Genomic DNA, 17,758 nt, shown 5'->3' with positions numbered 1-17,758 from the left:
AAAGATGAATAGATCATAGCCTATGCCCTAATGGAGTTTGTATTTTAGAAGGAGCCAATAAACAAACGAATTTCTGATAGAGAATCAGATGATAGAGGCTGTGCATATATAAGGCACAACAGATGTGCAATGGAGGAAGGATCTTGCTTTGTGTGAGACCAAGAAAGATATTAGAGAAAAATGGCATTTGGACTAACCAGTAAAAAACAACTAGAAGAATGCTAAATTAAGAAAATAAAAACTATTTTACCCCAAAATATATTTTTGGACATATTTTAAGATGGCTGCCACATGGTCAGCAGACTAAAGTGGCCCTGCAAAGCTGTCTTTTGTGAAGGAAATTTGCATCTGTAGAGAATCTCCATTAATGCAGCCAGGCCTTCTCATTATAGGCGTTTCCTGGATCTAGAAGAGAATAACTGACTCTCTGATACCCTTAAAGTTCTGAAAAAAATCATTTACCATCTCTTTTCTCTGAGGGCTGCTACCTGTGAGATTTCATCCACATAACAAGACCCCCTTTGCTAACCAAGCCTCTTTCTTTCTCCTTCCCATAACCTGTTGATATGGTTACGCTTTGTGTCCCGACCCAAATCTCATCTTGAATTGTAGTTCATAATCCCCACATGTCATGGGAAGGACACAGGGGGAGACAATTTAGTCATGGGATCGGTTACCTTCATGTGATAGTGAGTTCTCATGAGATCTAATTGTCTTATAAGGGGCTTATCTTCCTTCTCCTCTGCACTTCTCCTTGCTGCCACGATGTGAAGAAGGACATGTTTGCCTCCCCTTCTGCCATGATTGTAAGTTTCCTGAGGCTTCCCCAGTCATGGTGAACTGTGAGTCAATTAAACCTCTTTCCTTTGTAAGTTACCCAGTCTCGGGTATTTCTTCATAGTAGCACATGAGAATGGACCAATACACCTGTCTTGCCACTAAAACCTGTTTCCTGTTTTTGGCCATGCTCTGAGCCCTCATTCTTTCTGTGACCTTAAGAGGATGTATAAGCTGCTGTACCTCATTGAGGGGTTGAGTTTTCATTCTGAAGGCTCTTGGGTATACTCGTTAGATAAATGTGTATGCCTTTTCTCCTGCTAATCAATCTGCCTCAAGTCAGCAATTTTTCAGTGAGGAAAATTCTTCCTCCATTGCACTTCTGTTGTGCCTTATTTATGTATGGACTCTATCATCTCATTCTCTATCAGAAACTCATGTGTCTATTGATTCCTTCTAGAATACAAACTCCACTAGGGCAGAGATCTCCAGGTTCCTCAGGCCCCACATAAGCTCACAATAGACATCCCTCATTCCCAGGAAGAGAAAATATCATGAAGGTAATTTGTTCTTTTCTTGAATAATTGCTTTTCCCTGAATGTCCATGGCTCTAAAGAAGACCCTTTATTTAGGACCATAATCATGTGAGGCTTTTATTTAAAAACTCTTTATGGGCCGGGCATGGTGACTCTCTTCTGTAATCCCAGCACTTTGGGAGGCCGAGGTAGGTGGATCACCTGAGGTCAGGAGTTTGAAATCAGCCTGGCCAACATGGTGAAACCTCATCTCTACTAAAAATACAAAATTACCTGGGAGTGGTGGCACATGCCTGTAATCCCAGCTACTTGGGAGGCTGAGGCAGGAGAATTACTTGAACCTGGGAAGTGGAGGTTGCAGTGAGCTGGGATCGTGCCATTGCACTCCAGCCTGGGCAACGAGAGTGAAACTCCATGTCAAAAAATAAGTAAATTAATTAATTAATTAAAACTCGTTATGAATGCAATTTCTGTGTAAATGTAACTGGACCCAGGTTCAGCTGCTTGCTGCTGGATAGCTAATGCATAAGAGGTAAGGGCTGGTGAAAGGAAAGGTAGTTCTAGTTGGAGAGCCAGTAAACCAAGAAGATAACCTTGCTTTGTGTGAGGCCGAGAAAGATATTGGAGAAAAACGGCATTTGAACTAACCAGTAAAGAATAACTAGAAGAATGCTAAGTGAAGGAAATAAAAACATTTCACCCCAAGATATATCTCATTGACATACGTTAACTAGTGAACTAGCATTCTAAAGTGCCATCTTAAATTTTTAAATTTGCCATAGGATTTTGAAAGGGAAACTTGGCATGGGAGACATGCAGGGATGATGCAGGGTGCTGAGTCTGTGTGTCTTGTTCCAATGGCTATCTTGGGTGTCCAGAGGTTTGGTGGCATTATTTTGACTTCAGCCCAATGATAGTGGACTAAATTGTTCAAGATTCCCCCTAAGCGAGAGGATTCCTCAGGGCTCTGTGCCTGGTTTGTTTCAAGATTAGCCTCTGGAATTTCTTAAGCAAGATTATAATTAGATAAGATATTAGATAGTATTATCAGAGTGGAGTGTGCAGAGAGGGTAGGAATGAAGAGATGAGAGTGGAGGAAAGGAAGAGAAAGTGGGTGATTTCTAAAATTGAGGTCCACAGTTACATAAGTATCTATAAGTTAAAGAATATGTCTTTTACATTCTTCTCGATGCTTCTAAAAAATCTTAGAAATAAGTGATACTAAAAAAAAACCCTGCTAGATGTTTTAGCTCAGAATGTATGAAAAAGATTTTAACAAAATGTCAATAAGGCATAACAATTACACATTTTGATATTTAAAAAGGCAGATCAAAAACTATGATCCACTTTACTCTACCTCAGCCTGCAGGACACTTTTGAAGACAGACACAACTCAAGCCCAGATGACGCCTTGTTCCTTAGAAACAGTGAGTCACTACTAACTGTTTCAAGGTGTACCCAGGTGATGAGAATTAACACAGCTCGCAATGACCTAGGCATTTGGTTAGCTCAATGACCACCCAGGATACATACAATGAATCATAAGCTTCCTCATTTCTCACACTTAAAAACAGGAGCATACTTTCTTTTTTCCTGTCAGCATTCCAGATGATTGACACATGCATTTCTCCACGAGGCCTTAGCCCAATCAGAAGCTCTCCCAAAATGATATCAAGATGCGAAACAGACAAGCGACAGTGGCCCTCCCATGTCACATGATACCCAGAGACTAAAGTCATGTGACACTGAAACCAAGAAAAGGAAAACAAGAGTTGACTCATGTGGGAACACCAGGGTGAGAAAAGGGAAATAATCATTTTCTATATAACGGGATTTTTTACTAGAAAAACACAATAATATGGTTTAGTAATTGCATTTGTGTCATATAAACAAAAACAAGGAAATAATCTTCTCATAATCACAAAGGCTCCTCAGCTGGGTATAAAAGGGGCCATGTAGCAAGGAAGACTCTCAAACTCACGAAACTCACTCTCCTGGAAACCCACCCAGAACCTCCACCCTCTGACACCATGGTCAGCTCCTGTTGTGGCTCTGTCTGCTCTGACCAGGGCTGTGGCCTGGAGACCTGCTGCCGCCCCACCTGCTGCCAGACCACCTGCTGCAGGACCACCTGCTGCCGCCCCAGCTGCTGTGTGTCCAGCTGCTGCAGACCCCAGTGCTGCCAGTCTGTGTGCTGCCAGCCCACCTGCTGCCGCCCCAGCTGCTGTCAGACCACCTGCTGCAGGACCACCTGCTGCCGCCCCAGCTGCTGTGTGTCCAGCTGCTGCAGACCCCAGTGCTGCCAGACCACCTGCTGCAGGACCACCTGCTGCCGCCCCAGCTGCTGCATCTCCAGCTGCTGCCGTCCCAGCTGCTGTGTGTCCAGCTGCTGCAGACCCCAGTGCTGCCAGTCTGTGTGCTGCCAGCCCACCTGCTGCCGCCCCAGCTGCTGCATCTCCAGCTGCTGCCGTCCCTCTTGCTGTGAATCCAGCTGCTGCCGCCCCTGCTGCTGCCTGCGTCCAGTCTGTGGCCGAGTCTCCTGCCACACCACTTGCTATCGCCCAACCTGTGTCATCTCCACCTGCCCCCGCCCTTTGTGCTGTGCCTCCTCTTGCTGCTGAGCTCCTTTCCTGAACCTGTCTCCTCCCCTTCAGCTCACTTATCACAGAAGCAGACCTTGTGCATCTCATAGACAACTCAGGAGAGGCCATTCCCACCAACTGTGTGTCCATATACTGGACATATATCTAGGATATATGTCCTGGATATACATCTAGAATATATGTTCCCCACGTTAACCCAAGTGTGAAATTAGATGTTATTTACAGCAAGAAATTAATAGAATTTATCAAGTTTTATACCCTATATTTGTATTTATGGATACCAAGTTCTTCTGTCCCAAACGTGGAAATTCTTGCAGGGTTACTCAGGACAAGGATGTCTCACTCTCAGATTTGAAAGTCTGATTTTTTCACCCTGTATTTCCTTTTACAGCAATGTTTCTGTATCTTTTTTTTTCTGCTTCTGAATAAAACTCCACCTTTGTCGCATAGAAATACAATGTTCTTTTTGTGTTGCTTTGTAATGATTGTCCTTAGTTCCTGAGAAATTACACCCAAAACACAACTGAACGAATCCTATTCTTGCTCTCACCTTCAAGAAAATCCCAACATGTAATGAGTTTAAAAAATAAATAAACAACGGCAATACATGGATGCTTCCAAAAGTATTGAAGAAAAATAAAGATTTTTAGTTAAGTTTTTTTATGAATATAGAGAAGGGTTCTATCCCACAGCTAAATTTTCTTAAATATTTTTGAAAGTGTATCTTTCCCTACAACCCCACTCCTCTCTTATTTGCTTTATTCTTCCATTTTCCTCCTCCACCCATGCCCGCTGATCCTGTCATCTTGTTCTGCCCTCATCTCTTTTATCCCACTCTTGTAAAACCAGAGGCTACTCTTTAGGGTTTATCCATCTCTCATGTAATTCAATTTATTACACTCTCAGTTGCTTTAATTTCATCTCCATCCACTAACAACAAAGTAATTACCTTTAGGGAAAATTAATCTTCTGAGAAGTTGGGGAATTGCAGAAAATGTAAAATACTCAAATTTTAATATTTTTCCTACCTTAATGACTTTTCTGTGATGTGTATTTAACAGCATGGTCTTAGGGCACATGGTCTTGTTCAATAAATTCCACAAAAATGAATTTTCATAGAGAAATATGGGGACTTAGAAGAAACGAACTAACAGACTAGTTTGGTTCTTAGGTAAACCCAGAATATGGCCTATAAACTCCATCCTAGGGGAAAATGGTGAAAATAAATTTTACATCAATTGAAGCTAGTAAAAGCAGGAGAAACAGTTAGAAAGTTCTGTATTAAATACATATTCTAGGAGTTAAAGGTCCAATGAATAATGCAGTGGTATTGAATCATGAATCTTTAACTTCAATAGGTTCTACTACATGAACAAACAATAATTTAAACTGTGTAGGGGCATTATTCCTCCACATCACTTACAGCACACAACTCCTGATGGGTCAGAGAAAGTAGGTGAAAATTAAATGAACCTTCAGTTGGTCTCAGCATATGAAATGGGACTTTGAATGCCGTGGGACTGAATGTGGCTTCCTGGTCATAGGGAATAAGTGTCTGAGAAAAAGACATCTATGCCCTGAACTGTGGGACACTCCATCACTTGTAAGTTGAAAACAAAGCAACAGAAACCACAGGAGACTGCAAAGGAATCACCAGAGAAGTAAGACAACAACTAGTAGAGTGCAAGGTCCAAAATCCCGATGAAGGAAAGAGTGGTCACTTGAAAAATTAAAGGACACTCATAGGTGGGAATTGAACAATGAGAACATTTGGACAGGGCGGGGAATATCACACACTGGGGCCTGTTGGAGGGTGGGAGGCTGGGGGAGGGCTAGCATTAGGAAAAATGCCGAATGTTAATGACGAGTTGATATGTGCAACAAACCAACATGGCACATGTATACCTATCTAAAAGCCTGCAGGTTGTGCACATGTACCCTGGAACATAAGGTATAATTTAAAAAAATTAAAGGACAGAATTTCAGTTCCAGTTGTGTAACTGATAGAAGATTCAACCTCTCTGTAGGAATGACTCTAATAATTAGACAAAACTAAGAAAACAGTTGTTTATGAGCACTGGGAGTTCACTTATGCAGACAGTATTTGAGGGACCATGGTCTCAGAAAAAAATTAAATTCCTTCAGGTGAAAGACAAGATCACCTCCAGCCTCTACAGTTTTTCATATATAATTTCTGAATCTCTGGCATTCAATTTAAAAAATTACCATGCATGCCAAAAAAAATGGCTAAATGAGCAAAATCAAGAAGAAAAGAAAATAGAAACAGAGCCAAGGATGATCTATATATAGGTACTAACACTGACTTTAGAATACTTACAATTAATATATTTGAAATAATAGATTAAAAATGTAAATTTTATTAAAGAAGTAGAATCTACTTTTAAAGAGTTCGGTGAAAATTCTAGAACCAAAAATCTCAAAAACTGAAATCAAGAATACATTAAATAAGTTTAACAGAAGATTAGACAGAAGAGAGGAATAGCAAAATGGAAGTAGAAAATATTCACAGTGGAATATAGAGGGAACAAAAGTTTTAAAATAGAGATAATAGCATAAGACACACTTAGAGCATAGTGAAAAGTCTAAGATACATATAAATTGGAGTCCCAGAAGGAGAGAAGAGAGAATGGAGAAGTAATAAACAAAGAGATACTGGAGGGCAATTTGAAACAATTGATAACTTCAAGTCACAGATTCTAGAATGTCTCTGAACCCAAGCAGAGTGAATAAAAACAAAAACCACATGTAGACATATCAAGGAAAGTTGTTGAAAACCAAAGATAAGGACTTCATGTCTAAAACACCAAAAGCAATGGCAACAAAAGCCAAAATTGACAAATGGGATCTAATTAAACTAAAGAGCTTCTGCACAGCAAAAGAAACTACCATCAGAGTGAACAGGCAACCTACAGAATGGAAGAAAATTTTTGCAATCTACTGACAAAGGGCTAATATCCAGAACCTACAAAGAGCTCAAACAAATTTACAAGAAAAAATCAAACAACCCCATCAAAAAGTGGGCAAAGGATATGAACAGACACTTCTCAAAAGAAGATATTTATGCAGCCAACAGACACATGAAAAAATGCTCATCATCACTCGCCATCAGAGAAATGCAAATCAAAACCACAATGAGATACCATCTCACACCAGTTAGAATGGCAATCATTAAAAAGTGAGGAAACAACAGGTGCTGAAGAGGATGTGGATAAATAGGAACACTTTTACACTGTTGGTGGGACTGTAAACTAGTTCAACCATTGTGGAAGACAGTGTAGCGATTCCTCAAGGATCTAGAACTAGAAATACCATTTGATCCAGCCATCCCATTACTGGGTATATACCCAAAGGATTATAAATCATGCTGCTATAAAGACACATGCACACGTACATTTATTGCGGCACTATTCACAATAGCAAAGACTTGGAACCAACCCAAGTGTCCAGCAATGACAGACTGGATTAAGAAAATGACAGACTGGATTAAGAAAATGTGGCACATATACACCACATGTACACCTAGATCTAGGTTTTTTTTTTTTTTTTTTTTTTTTTTGAGACAGAGTCTCGCTCCATCACCAGGCTGGAGTGCAGTGGCCCGATCTCAGCTCACTGCAACCTCCACTTCCTGGGTTCAAGCAATTCTCCTGCTTCAGCCTCCCAAGTGGCTGGGACTACAGGCACGCACCACCACCCCCAGATAATTTTTGTATTTTTAGTAGTGACAGGGTTTCACCATGTTTGCCAGGATGGTTTCGATCTTCTGATCTTGTGATCTGCCTGTCTCGGCCTCCCAAAGTGCTGGGATTACAGGCGTGAGCCACTGCGCCCAGCCCATCATCCAGATTTTAAGTCCCACATGCATTAGGTATTTGTCCTAATGCTCTCCCTCCCCTTGCCCCTCACCTGCCGATTTCCATTTTTTGTTTACCTTCTAAACCCGTTTATACATAGTCTCCTTCAGAATCTTCAGTTATCTCAATTCCTGAGGCTATAGTCCCTTTTCCTGTGTCTACTATACTACTCATGATAAATTATTTTCTTACATATTTTGTAATATTTGCTTGTGCATTTATCTTATGCAGAAATTGACCCCTGTGGGGCATCCCATGCAATCTGTGTGTGGTTTCTTAGAGGTTTATTTTTCCTTACGCTTAATGCTTTTTTTGTGTATTTTTTCTTTTGGGGGGTTCTTTCTATGTGCTCTTCCTTTTGCTCTTGTTTCTGATTATTTCAAGGACATGCACTATTTGGTATCAGCAGTTTCTCACCTTGAGATTCCTCCACTATGCATATAGTGTGAATTAGGAAGCTTGGTGATATTGCATAGTTTAGTTGTTCATGACTCTATTACCACATAAAATTCCTGTGGGCAGACTAAGATTGTCTTGTTTCCATCTTATGCACAAGAATGCTTTCAGAATGTAACTTTAAGTTTACATTCTTCTCTTTTGACATCAAAAGAGGTCTTGGCATCATGAGAACAATCTGCCCAAATAGCATTCTTAAGAATGTAAATTTTATATAAGGGTCTTACTTCCTAGATCCTGCCTTGTGATAATTTCAGGTCCCATTTCTTGTACCTGCCTGAGTTTTAACCACCAGCCTCCAATTCTGAGGGCATCTAACCAGATGCCAAACCTTCCCACAGGCCACAGGACATCAGCTAGTGTTTGCCATTTGAGCTCCCTGTTAGTTTCTGACAAATGAGAATTTTTCTCTACTTTTCTCAAGTTCAACTACATGATTGATTTTTTTTTAAATTTTTGAAGCATTTATATTTACTTGTACCAGGAAGTGGGTCTGTCAGTATCAATTCAGTCAGCTACATTGCCAGAAATTCTTTATTTTCAGAGACCCAAGGAGATGAAAGATTTACTGTGTTAGAAATATTTTTAAATGGTTTTTTATAGTAGACGCTCCTATGAAGTAAATTTTACTGTATACTTCAGCGTTTCCTCCAAAAGACCCAAACTCCTCACTCTTATTATAGTAACAGTTGTTAAATTAAGTTTAGTCTAAAGCTGACCCTTTACATATTTTGGGTTTGGCATAAAGGTTTCTCCATGCATAGTAAATTGTAACCTAACCGAATATGTAAACAAACTGTGACATACCATTCCAACAAGTATCCAAGTCCACAGCAGCCCAGTTCTGGTCAATCACAGGGGCCAACTGTTTAAACCATGTTCAACTAAGGCAAACATTGAGCTCTAACCAACCCAGCTATTTCTGTCCCTCACTTTGGTTTTATGTACATCACTTTCCTTTTCCTTTTTTTTCTCTTTTTTTTTTTTAGATTAGGGTTACTTTTAATAATTGAAGTGTGTGATCATAATATTCAGATATTTAATATTAATATTAAATTAATATTCAGATATTTAATAGAACGTCATATGGTCTCAGTTGCAACTACTCAAATCACTTTCCTTTTTCTATCCATAAATGTTATTTAACCAAATGGCAGCCAAGGAGTTGCTCTGAACCTGTGCTGGTCTGGGAGCTGCCCAATTCATGAATTGTTCTTTGATGAATGAAAATCTGTTAAATTTAATTTGTCTAAATTTTTCTTTTAACATCCCAAAGAAAACATACTTTTCCAATCCTAATTCATTTTATTTTTAAACATTTTTTCATTTTTGAAAATATTTCAAACTTATAGAATAGTTATAAGAGTAAAGAATTCCTTATGCCATATAGTCTTCACCTAGATTCAACATTTGACCATGCTGGATTTCTCTCTCTAGAGAGATTACACGGATAGAGATAGACTTATGTCCTAAGACTAAGGACATTTTCATGTATAACCACAGTAAAGATATCAATTAAACTAGATGTTGATGCAATATTATTACCTAATATACATGCTATATCCAAATGTTGCCATTTTTCCAATAATATCCTATCGAGCAATTTTTATCCATGTTCGTACATTGCATTTAGCTATCATATCTCCTTAGTTTATTTAGACCTGAAACACTTGCTCAGACTGTCTTTATATTAGATGGCGCTAATATTTTTGAAGACAGCAGGCCAGTCATTATGTGGAGTATTTCTTAGTCTGAGTTTATCTGATGTTTCCTCATGCTTATATTCAGGTTTTGCATTTTAACAGAAATACTGCATAAGTAATGTGTCCTTTCAGTGTGTGACTTCAGGAGACACATGCTAGTTTGTCCATTATCAATGCTGCTAACTTTGATCCTGTGATTAAGGGTATGTTCTCAAGTTTCTCCACAGTAAAGTTAACATTTTCCCTTTGAAATTAATAAATAGATATTGGGAAAATATTTTGAAGTGTGCAAATATCCTGCTCCCCATCAAACTTCCACCCAATAATTATAGTATTCATTGATGATATTTACTTGATCGAGTTTTATTATAATGGTTGTAAATGGTGATTTGAAACTCCTTTGTTTCTTCTGCATTTACTCATTGACATTCTACTGTCATGGATAACTTTCTCATCTTCCTTTTTTTTAACTTCTCCATTTAATTCATATCAATATGGACTCATCAGTCCTTAGTTTTATTTGATGGGTTGTAATCTATTACTGCCAATATTCATTTTGGTGCCCAAGCTGTCCCATATTAGGCCAGTGAGAGTTTATTCAGAGTAGCTCCAAATGCCTATTCATATCTTAAAACAATAAGTCATTGGTAACAGTTTCAAATTGAATAAAGGAAATGATACCTGGTGCGTACTTTGAAGAAGTCTAGAGAGTCCACTATCTAATGAATATTTATGACTCACAAATAGAATATGTCTTCCTCATTGCACACAGGTAACTAACTCAGAAAGATGAGCTTGTTTTTTTTTTTTATTTCCCTACTCTAATTCTGCTTCTCTTTGACATCAAAAGAGATCTTGGCATCATGAGAACAATTTGCCCAAACAGGATCATGGCATGATACACAGATCACAGGTACATACCAGTGACTGAATCCATGTGACGGGCCATCTTGAGAAGACACAGTAGACAAACAAAGAAATAGGCAAGATAATTCTGTGAGAAAATTCAGATTGGAAAATCTTAACACACTAGGAAAGGGAAATCATGTTTTCCTTCATCTTAAGATATTAAACCAGAAAAACTTAATGATCTAATTTCATGAATAATGTTTCCATAGGTGAGTTTTAAGCTTTCCCTCTACTCTCTAAAGATCTGAGAATTTGAGTCTCTGGAAAAACAGTGACAGCAGACAGATCAACAGGAGAAAAGGCATACAAATTTATTTATGCATATGCAGAGCCTCACAAACTATAAGACTTGAAGAAAGGCCAATGATTGAAGTTTGTATAGCATCAGAATAGGGTCTTGGGGTTTCTTAGGGGAGGTGTCCACAAGCTATGGGAAGGTAAGGGGAAGAAATACATGGTGAACAAAGGCTGTCTTGCTATGTAGGTAAAGTCCTTCAGGCAAAGCCTCTCTAGGGTGATGTCAACTTTTAGCCTCTTTTCCTGTTATATATCTTTCCTGGATGTCTTCAGGCAGATATGGGAACCTCAGAGAAAACCTCTGCTTATAGCTGCTGTTCTCCACAATTCCCCAGTCAACATACCAAAGAATCATATTTTGGGGTTTGGTTTTCTGAGCCCCAACATCTCCATAAGAAAATAAAGTAGGAAATGATTCAGGATATGGTCACAGCAGCTTCAGCAGAGTACAAAAAAGGACAGGTAGCAAAGGGACTTTCAAATTTACTAAGCTCACTGTCTTACTAATATGTATATTTAGAATTGTTATATCTTCTCATTCAATTGATCCTTTTATTATTATATAATGACCTCCTTTCTCTGTTTTTACTGTTGTTGATTTTAAGTTTGTTTTATCTGCTATAAGTATAGCTACTCTTGCTGGAAAAATAAGCTCATAATGGTCAAAATTGAGACATAGCAGTATAAAAGCCTTCAATTTTAAAGAAAAACATAATAATTATTGAAAGAAAAATAATCATTTGAACATCCAGGCAAATGTCCATGTCAACTAGAAGGAAATAAAACTAGCTTGTTTTCACACATTTTGATGAAAATATCGGAAGATAATAGAGTAACACTCAAGGAAAGAAAATGTGAGGCAAAGATTTTAAATTCAGCCAAACTGAACTTCAGGTATAAAGACCACAAACAAACTATCATAAGCATTAAAAAACCCAGTGAATATTCTCCCCCATGGGTGTATCCTGAAGAATTTATTAACAAGCGAACTTCATAAAATCAAATGACTAAAGATACTGGAAGGACATCTACATGAGGTCTGGATCTATATATATCCTTTGGAACTAAGAACAAGAATGAACAATAAGCCTAAGAGAGGAAGTGTGATATATAACAGCTATGTACTGACAATGTCGATACAGCACAACTGCCAAAACAGGAAGGAAAAGGAGAGCAAATACATAAAGTAGAAGTTTGCTGATTGCCTTATAGGTATTAACCAGGAATTCAAATCTCATGCTCAGGGAGTGAGGAATAAAGAAGTAACTAGATAATTTCAATATTTCTGTAAGCAGAGAATCCACTGACAGTAGCTAAAAAATAGAGCTCATGAGGTATGTAAAGGTTAACCATTAGTACAAAATACAAATATTCCTAAATACCAAAAGGCATGCTGAGAAAGAGAGAATTTAAAAGGTGAAAGATTAGAAGTTTAAAAGTGAAAGACAGAGAGATAGAAAGATAAAGAGACAGAGAGGAGAGAGAGAAATATTTAACAAATATATAAAGATAATTTATTATATATCACTATTATATATAGGTATAATAAAAATGACATAATTAAAGTTAAGCATATTGATTATATCCATACATATAGTAGGCTCAACTCACTTTAAAAAAGATTTTCAGATTAGCTTATGAAAAGGAAAACTCAACATTATGCCATCTATAAAGAGATGCAAGTGAATCAACAAGCATCAGAAGGTTAAAAGTGAAAAGGTAAAGACAGGGATGCATGTAATGAAAATGCAAATGGAAGAACGCAGAGGCCACAATTCTTATATCCCACAAGTTAGACTTACAGAAAAAGCATTGCAGAAGACAAAGTAGGAAAAGGTATTATGCTAAAGGCTGCAATCAACATATAAATACAGAGATAAAACTTCACATACAGAAGCTACAGGTAATATAAGAATGAAAATGAGACAAGCCAATAATCAAATATTCTAATCTACTATGGAATTAATGAGAGAACCTGTGGAGAAAAATTAATGAGAATAGAGAATAAGTAAATGAAATAATAAGGTAGATCTTATAGGGATTTATTGACTATCACTTGCTTTCAAGTCAAGAATATTATTTTAATAGCAAAAGCCTGGAAACAACCCAGATGCCCATCAGGAGGAGACTGGCTAAGTAACCTATATTATATCCACAAAACAGGATACTTTTTCATTGAAAATGGAGTGAGGAATATGTGAACATACTCTTGTGCAATAAACAATATGTCACCACAAGTGATGAAAAGTGAATTGAAACAAAGCATTTAGAGTATGTGACCACTTATCTAATAAATAAAGAAGATATAAATACGTAAACACAGACACACTTATATTTAAAATAAAGATGTCAAGAAAAACCTTAAATTTAAAAAATGATGATTTATGGGGAAAGGAGAGAATATAAGGAGGGAACAGAAATAGAAGAAAAACCTCCTTCAATATGCCTCATTTTGTAGAATTTATTTTGGAACCATAAAGATTTTGTGTAGGCCAGGCCTGCATCACGCCTGTAATCCCAGCACTTTGGGAGGCCAAAGTGGGTGGATCATGAGTTCAAAAGATCGACACCATCCTGGCCAACATGGTGAAACCTCGTCTCTACTAAAAATACAAAAATTAGCTGGGCGTGGTGGCGTGCACCTGTAATCCTAGCTACTTGGGAGGCAGAGGCAGAAGAATCGCTTGAACCCAGGAGGTGGAGTTTGCCATGAGCCGAGATTGTGCCACTGCACTCCGGCCTGGCGACAGAGCGAGACTCTGTCAAAAAAAAAAAAAAAGATTTTGTGTAATTACAAAACAAAATTAAATTTAAAAATAATATCTAAATTAAAAAAAATTGATGATGTACTCATTTTCAAGCATGATGATAAAACCATATGAATAAAGTATTCATCTTGGGTGTTTAACCATCCAGCTGGACACACATAGATAAACACCTTCAGGTTACAGTCGGATGTGCTGAGTTAGAGTGCTTTGCAGCATAATGTCAGCCATAAAGGAGGAGATGAGACTTCAGTAAAATAATAGGCTAAGGGAAACATCAGAAAGGAGAGGGAATCTGGGCTGGAACTTAAAGGAAGAATAAGAATGTATTGCATTTATATGGAAAAAGGAACATTCTAAGGAGATATAACAGCACAATCGCAGGTGCGGAATTACTATTGCTTATAGTAAGACTCTTAAAGGACACAGTCACTTTAATTCACTTCTGTATAAACTCACAGAGAGTACTGAGAACCTCACGTGTTCTTTGAGACTAAAGATCAAGACTATAATTACCAAGCATTCAACAGAAGATCTGGCACGTGGCAAGCACTGTCATACAGTAGCTGTGTATGTTATCTCATTTTTCACTGAAAGTACCTGAAACTTGGCTGACCACAGTGGTTCACACCTGTAGTCCCAGCACTTTGGGAGGCTGAGGCAAGTGGATCACTCGACGCCAGGAGTTTGAGACCAGCCAGGCCAACTTGACAAAACCTCATTGCTACTAAAAATACATAGTTAGCCAGGTGTGGTGGCACATGCCTGTAATCCCAGCTACTTGGGAGACTGAGACATGAGAATCACTTGAGCTGGGAGGTGAAGGTTGCAGTGAGCCAAGATCATGCCATGGTACTCCAGTCAGGGCAACAGAGTGAGACTCTGTCAACAAAAGGAAGAAAAGAAAGGAAGGAAGGAAGGAAGGAAGGAAGGAAGGAAGGAAGGAAGGAAGGGCAAGAAAGGAAGGAAGGAAGGAGAGGAAACTGAAACACATAATGCTTGTTTTGAACCCTAATCTTATGATAATTCAAATTTTTGCCAAAACCTTTCCTTTTATTGTATTATATTTCAGTGCCTATGAATACTTAAGAGTAAGGCTTATCTTTTTTCTGAATAGTGTTGCAACAGGATTTTTTAAATTTTTGTTATTTTATTTTTCCATAAGTTATGCAGGTACAGGTGGTATCTGGTTACATGAGTAAGTTCTTTAGTGGTGATGTGTGAGATTTTGGTGCACCCATCCCCAAGCAGTATACACTGCATGATGCTTGTAGTCTTTTATCCCTCAACCCCTGCCCATTCTTCCCCCAAAATCCATTGTATCATTCTCATGCCTTTGCATCCTCATAGTTTAGCTCCCACATATCAGTGACAACACACAATGTTTGGTTTTCCATTCCTGAGTTACTTCACTTAGAATAATAGTCTCCAATCTCATTTAGGCCACTGCAAATGCTGCTCATTCATTCCTTTTTATGGCTGAGTAGTATTCCATCATACACACACACACACACACACACACACACACACACACCCCCCCCCCCACAGTTTCTTTATGCACTTGTTAATTGGTGGGCATTTGGGTTGGTTCCATGATTTTGAAATTGTGAATTGTGCTGCTATAAACATGGGTGTGTAAGTATCTTTTTCGAATCATGACTTTTTTTCCTCTGGATATATAGCCAGTAGTGGGATTGCTGGATCAAATGGTAGTTCTGCCATCTGTTCTACTTTTAGTAAATCTCCACACTGTTTTCCATAGAGGTTGTACTATTTTACATTCCCATTAGCAGTGGAAAGTGTTCCCTGATCACCACATCCATGCCAATATCTACTGGGTTTTTTTTTTTGTTTTTGTTTTTTTGTTTTTTTCTTTTTTGTTTTATTTTGGCCATTCTTGCAGGAGTAAGGTGGTATCACATTGTGGTTTTGATTTGCATTTCCCTGATCATTAGTGATTCTGAGCATTTTTTCATATATTTGTTGACCATTTGCCTATCTGCTTTTGAGAATTGCCTATTCATGTCCTTATCCCACTTTTTGATGGGATTTTTTTTTCTTACTGATTTGAGTTCATTGTGGATTCTGGATGCTGGTCCTTTGTCAGATGTATAGATTGTGAAGATTTTCTCCCATTCTGTGGGTTGTCTGTTTACTCCGCTGACTGTTTCTTTTCCCATGCAAAAGCTCTTTAGTTTAATTAGGTCCTAGTCATTTATCTTTGTTTCATTTGCTTTTGGGTTCTTGGTCATGAAATCCTTGCCTAAGTCAATAACTAGAGGGAATTTTCCAATGTTATCTTCCACAGTTTTTATAGCTTCAGGTCTCAGGTTTAAGTCTTTAATCCATCTTGAGTTGATTTTTGTATAAAATGAGAGATGAGGATCCAGTTTCATTCTCCTACATGTGGCTGGCCAATTATCCCAGCACCATTTGTTGAAAATGGTGTCCTTTTCCCATTTTATGTTTTTGTTTGCTTTGTCGAAGATCAGTTGGCTATAAGTATTTGAGTTTGTTTCTGGGTTCTCTATTATGTTCCATTGATCCCTGTGCCTATTTTTATACCAGTACCACACTGTTTTGGTGCTATGGCCTTACAGTATAGTTTGAAATCAGATAGTGTGATGCTTCCAGATTTGTTACTTTTGCTTAGTCTTGCTTTGGTTATGTGGGCTCCTTTTTGGTTCCATATGAATTTTAGAATTGTTTTTTCCAACTCTGTGAAGAATGATGGTGGTATTTTGATGCAGATGGCATTGAATTTGTAGACTGCTTTTGGCAGTATGATCATTTTCACAATATAGATTCTACTTATCCATGAGCATTGGATGTGTTCCCATTTGTTTCTGTCGCCTATGATTTCTTTCATCAGTGTTTCGTAGTTTTCCTTGTAAAGGTCTTTTGACTCCTTTGTTAAATATATTCCTAAGTATTTTCTTTGTAGCTATTGTAAAAGGGGTTGAGTTCTTGATTTGATTCTCCGCTTGGTCTCTGTTGGCGTATAAAAGAGCTGCTGATTTGTGTACATTAATCTTGTATCTGGAAATTTTGCTGAATTCTGTCATCAGTTCTAGGAGCTTTCTGGAGGAATCCTTAGAGTTTTCAAGGTAAACAACCATATCGTCAGCAAACAGGGACAGTTTGACTTCCTCTTTACTGATTTGGATGCCCTTTATTTCTTTCTCTTGTCTGATTGCTCTGGCTAGGAAGTCCAGACTATGTTGAAGAAGAGTGGTGAGAGTGGGCATCCTTGTCTTGTTCCCGTTCTCAAAGGGAATACTTTCAACATTTCCCCATTCAGTATTATGTTGGTTGTGGGTTTGTCATAGATGACTTTTACGTTAAGGTATGTCCCTTGTATGCCAATTTTGCTGAGGGTTCAATAATAAAAGGATGCTGGATTTTGTCAAATGCTTTTTCTGAATCTGTTGAGATGATCATGTGATTGCTGTTTTTAATTTTGTTTGTATGGTGTATCACATTTATTGACTTGCATATGTTAAACCATACCTGCATCCCTGGTATGAAACCTACTTGATTATGGTGGATTATCTTTTTGATATGCTGTTGGATTCAGTTAGCTAATATTTTGTTAAGGATTTTAGCATCTATGTTCATCAAGGATATTGATCTGTAGTTTTCTTTTTTGGTTGTGTCATTTTCTGGTTTTGGTATTAAGGGTGATGCTGGCTTCATAGAATGAATTAGGGAGGATTCCTTCTTTCTCTATCTTGTGGAATAGCCTCAAAAGGATTGGTATCAATTCTTTGAATGTCTAGTAGAATTCTGCTGTGAATCTGTCTGGTCCTAGACTTTCTTTTGTTGGTAATTTTTAAA

The 17,758-nt window shown here is 38.0% G+C and overlaps 2 protein-coding genes and 1 long non-coding RNA gene across 4 annotated transcripts in view; 2 read left to right on the top strand and 1 right to left on the bottom strand.

Moving 5' to 3' along the window:
* LOC126938621 (eukaryotic translation initiation factor 1) overlaps positions 1 to 17,758 on the bottom strand; it is a 1,120,764-nt gene that overhangs the window by 495,519 nt on the left and 607,487 nt on the right. The gene's annotated exons all lie outside the window — the stretch shown is intronic.
* LOC126938571 (keratin-associated protein 4-6-like) lies at positions 3,344 to 4,371 on the top strand. 2 transcript variants are annotated; one of them, XM_050762931.1, is made up of 2 exons: positions 3,344 to 3,489; positions 3,535 to 4,371. In XM_050762931.1, exons 1-2 carry the CDS (start codon positions 3,344 to 3,346, stop codon positions 3,932 to 3,934), a joined length of 546 nt encoding a protein of 181 aa, XP_050618888.1. In that variant the 3' UTR covers positions 3,935 to 4,371. The 2 variants fall into 2 exon arrangements, with proteins under 2 accessions (XP_050618888.1, XP_050618889.1); XM_050762932.1 differs by having other exon boundaries at positions 3,344 to 3,530; positions 3,621 to 4,371.
* The window catches only part of LOC126938649 (uncharacterized), a 165,991-nt gene continuing 155,196 nt past the window's right edge, over positions 6,964 to 17,758 (top strand). The window contains exon 1 of the long non-coding RNA XR_007720147.1: positions 6,964 to 7,127. This is a non-coding gene — a long non-coding RNA (uncharacterized LOC126938649). The remainder of the gene's footprint in view (positions 7,128 to 17,758) is intronic.

The sequence above is a fragment of the Macaca thibetana genome, chromosome 16 (assembly GCF_024542745.1).
Source record: "Macaca thibetana thibetana isolate TM-01 chromosome 16, ASM2454274v1, whole genome shotgun sequence".
NCBI classification, from domain to species: Eukaryota; Metazoa; Chordata; class Mammalia; order Primates; family Cercopithecidae; genus Macaca; species Macaca thibetana.
Note: the sequence above shows the minus strand (reverse complement) of the source record. Positions and strands in the feature narration are given on the sequence as shown.

Bases quoted from the DNA above. Each gene is read 5' to 3' on its own strand.
- LOC126938571 (XM_050762931.1), top strand. From the start codon at position 3,344: ATGGTCAGCTCCTGTTGTGGCTCTGTCTGCTCTGACCAGGGCTGTGGC. The intron at 3,490-3,534 runs GTGCTGCCAGTC...CTGCCGCCCCAG, and splicing joins TCCAGCTGCTGCAGACCCCA to CTGCTGTCAGACCACCTGCT.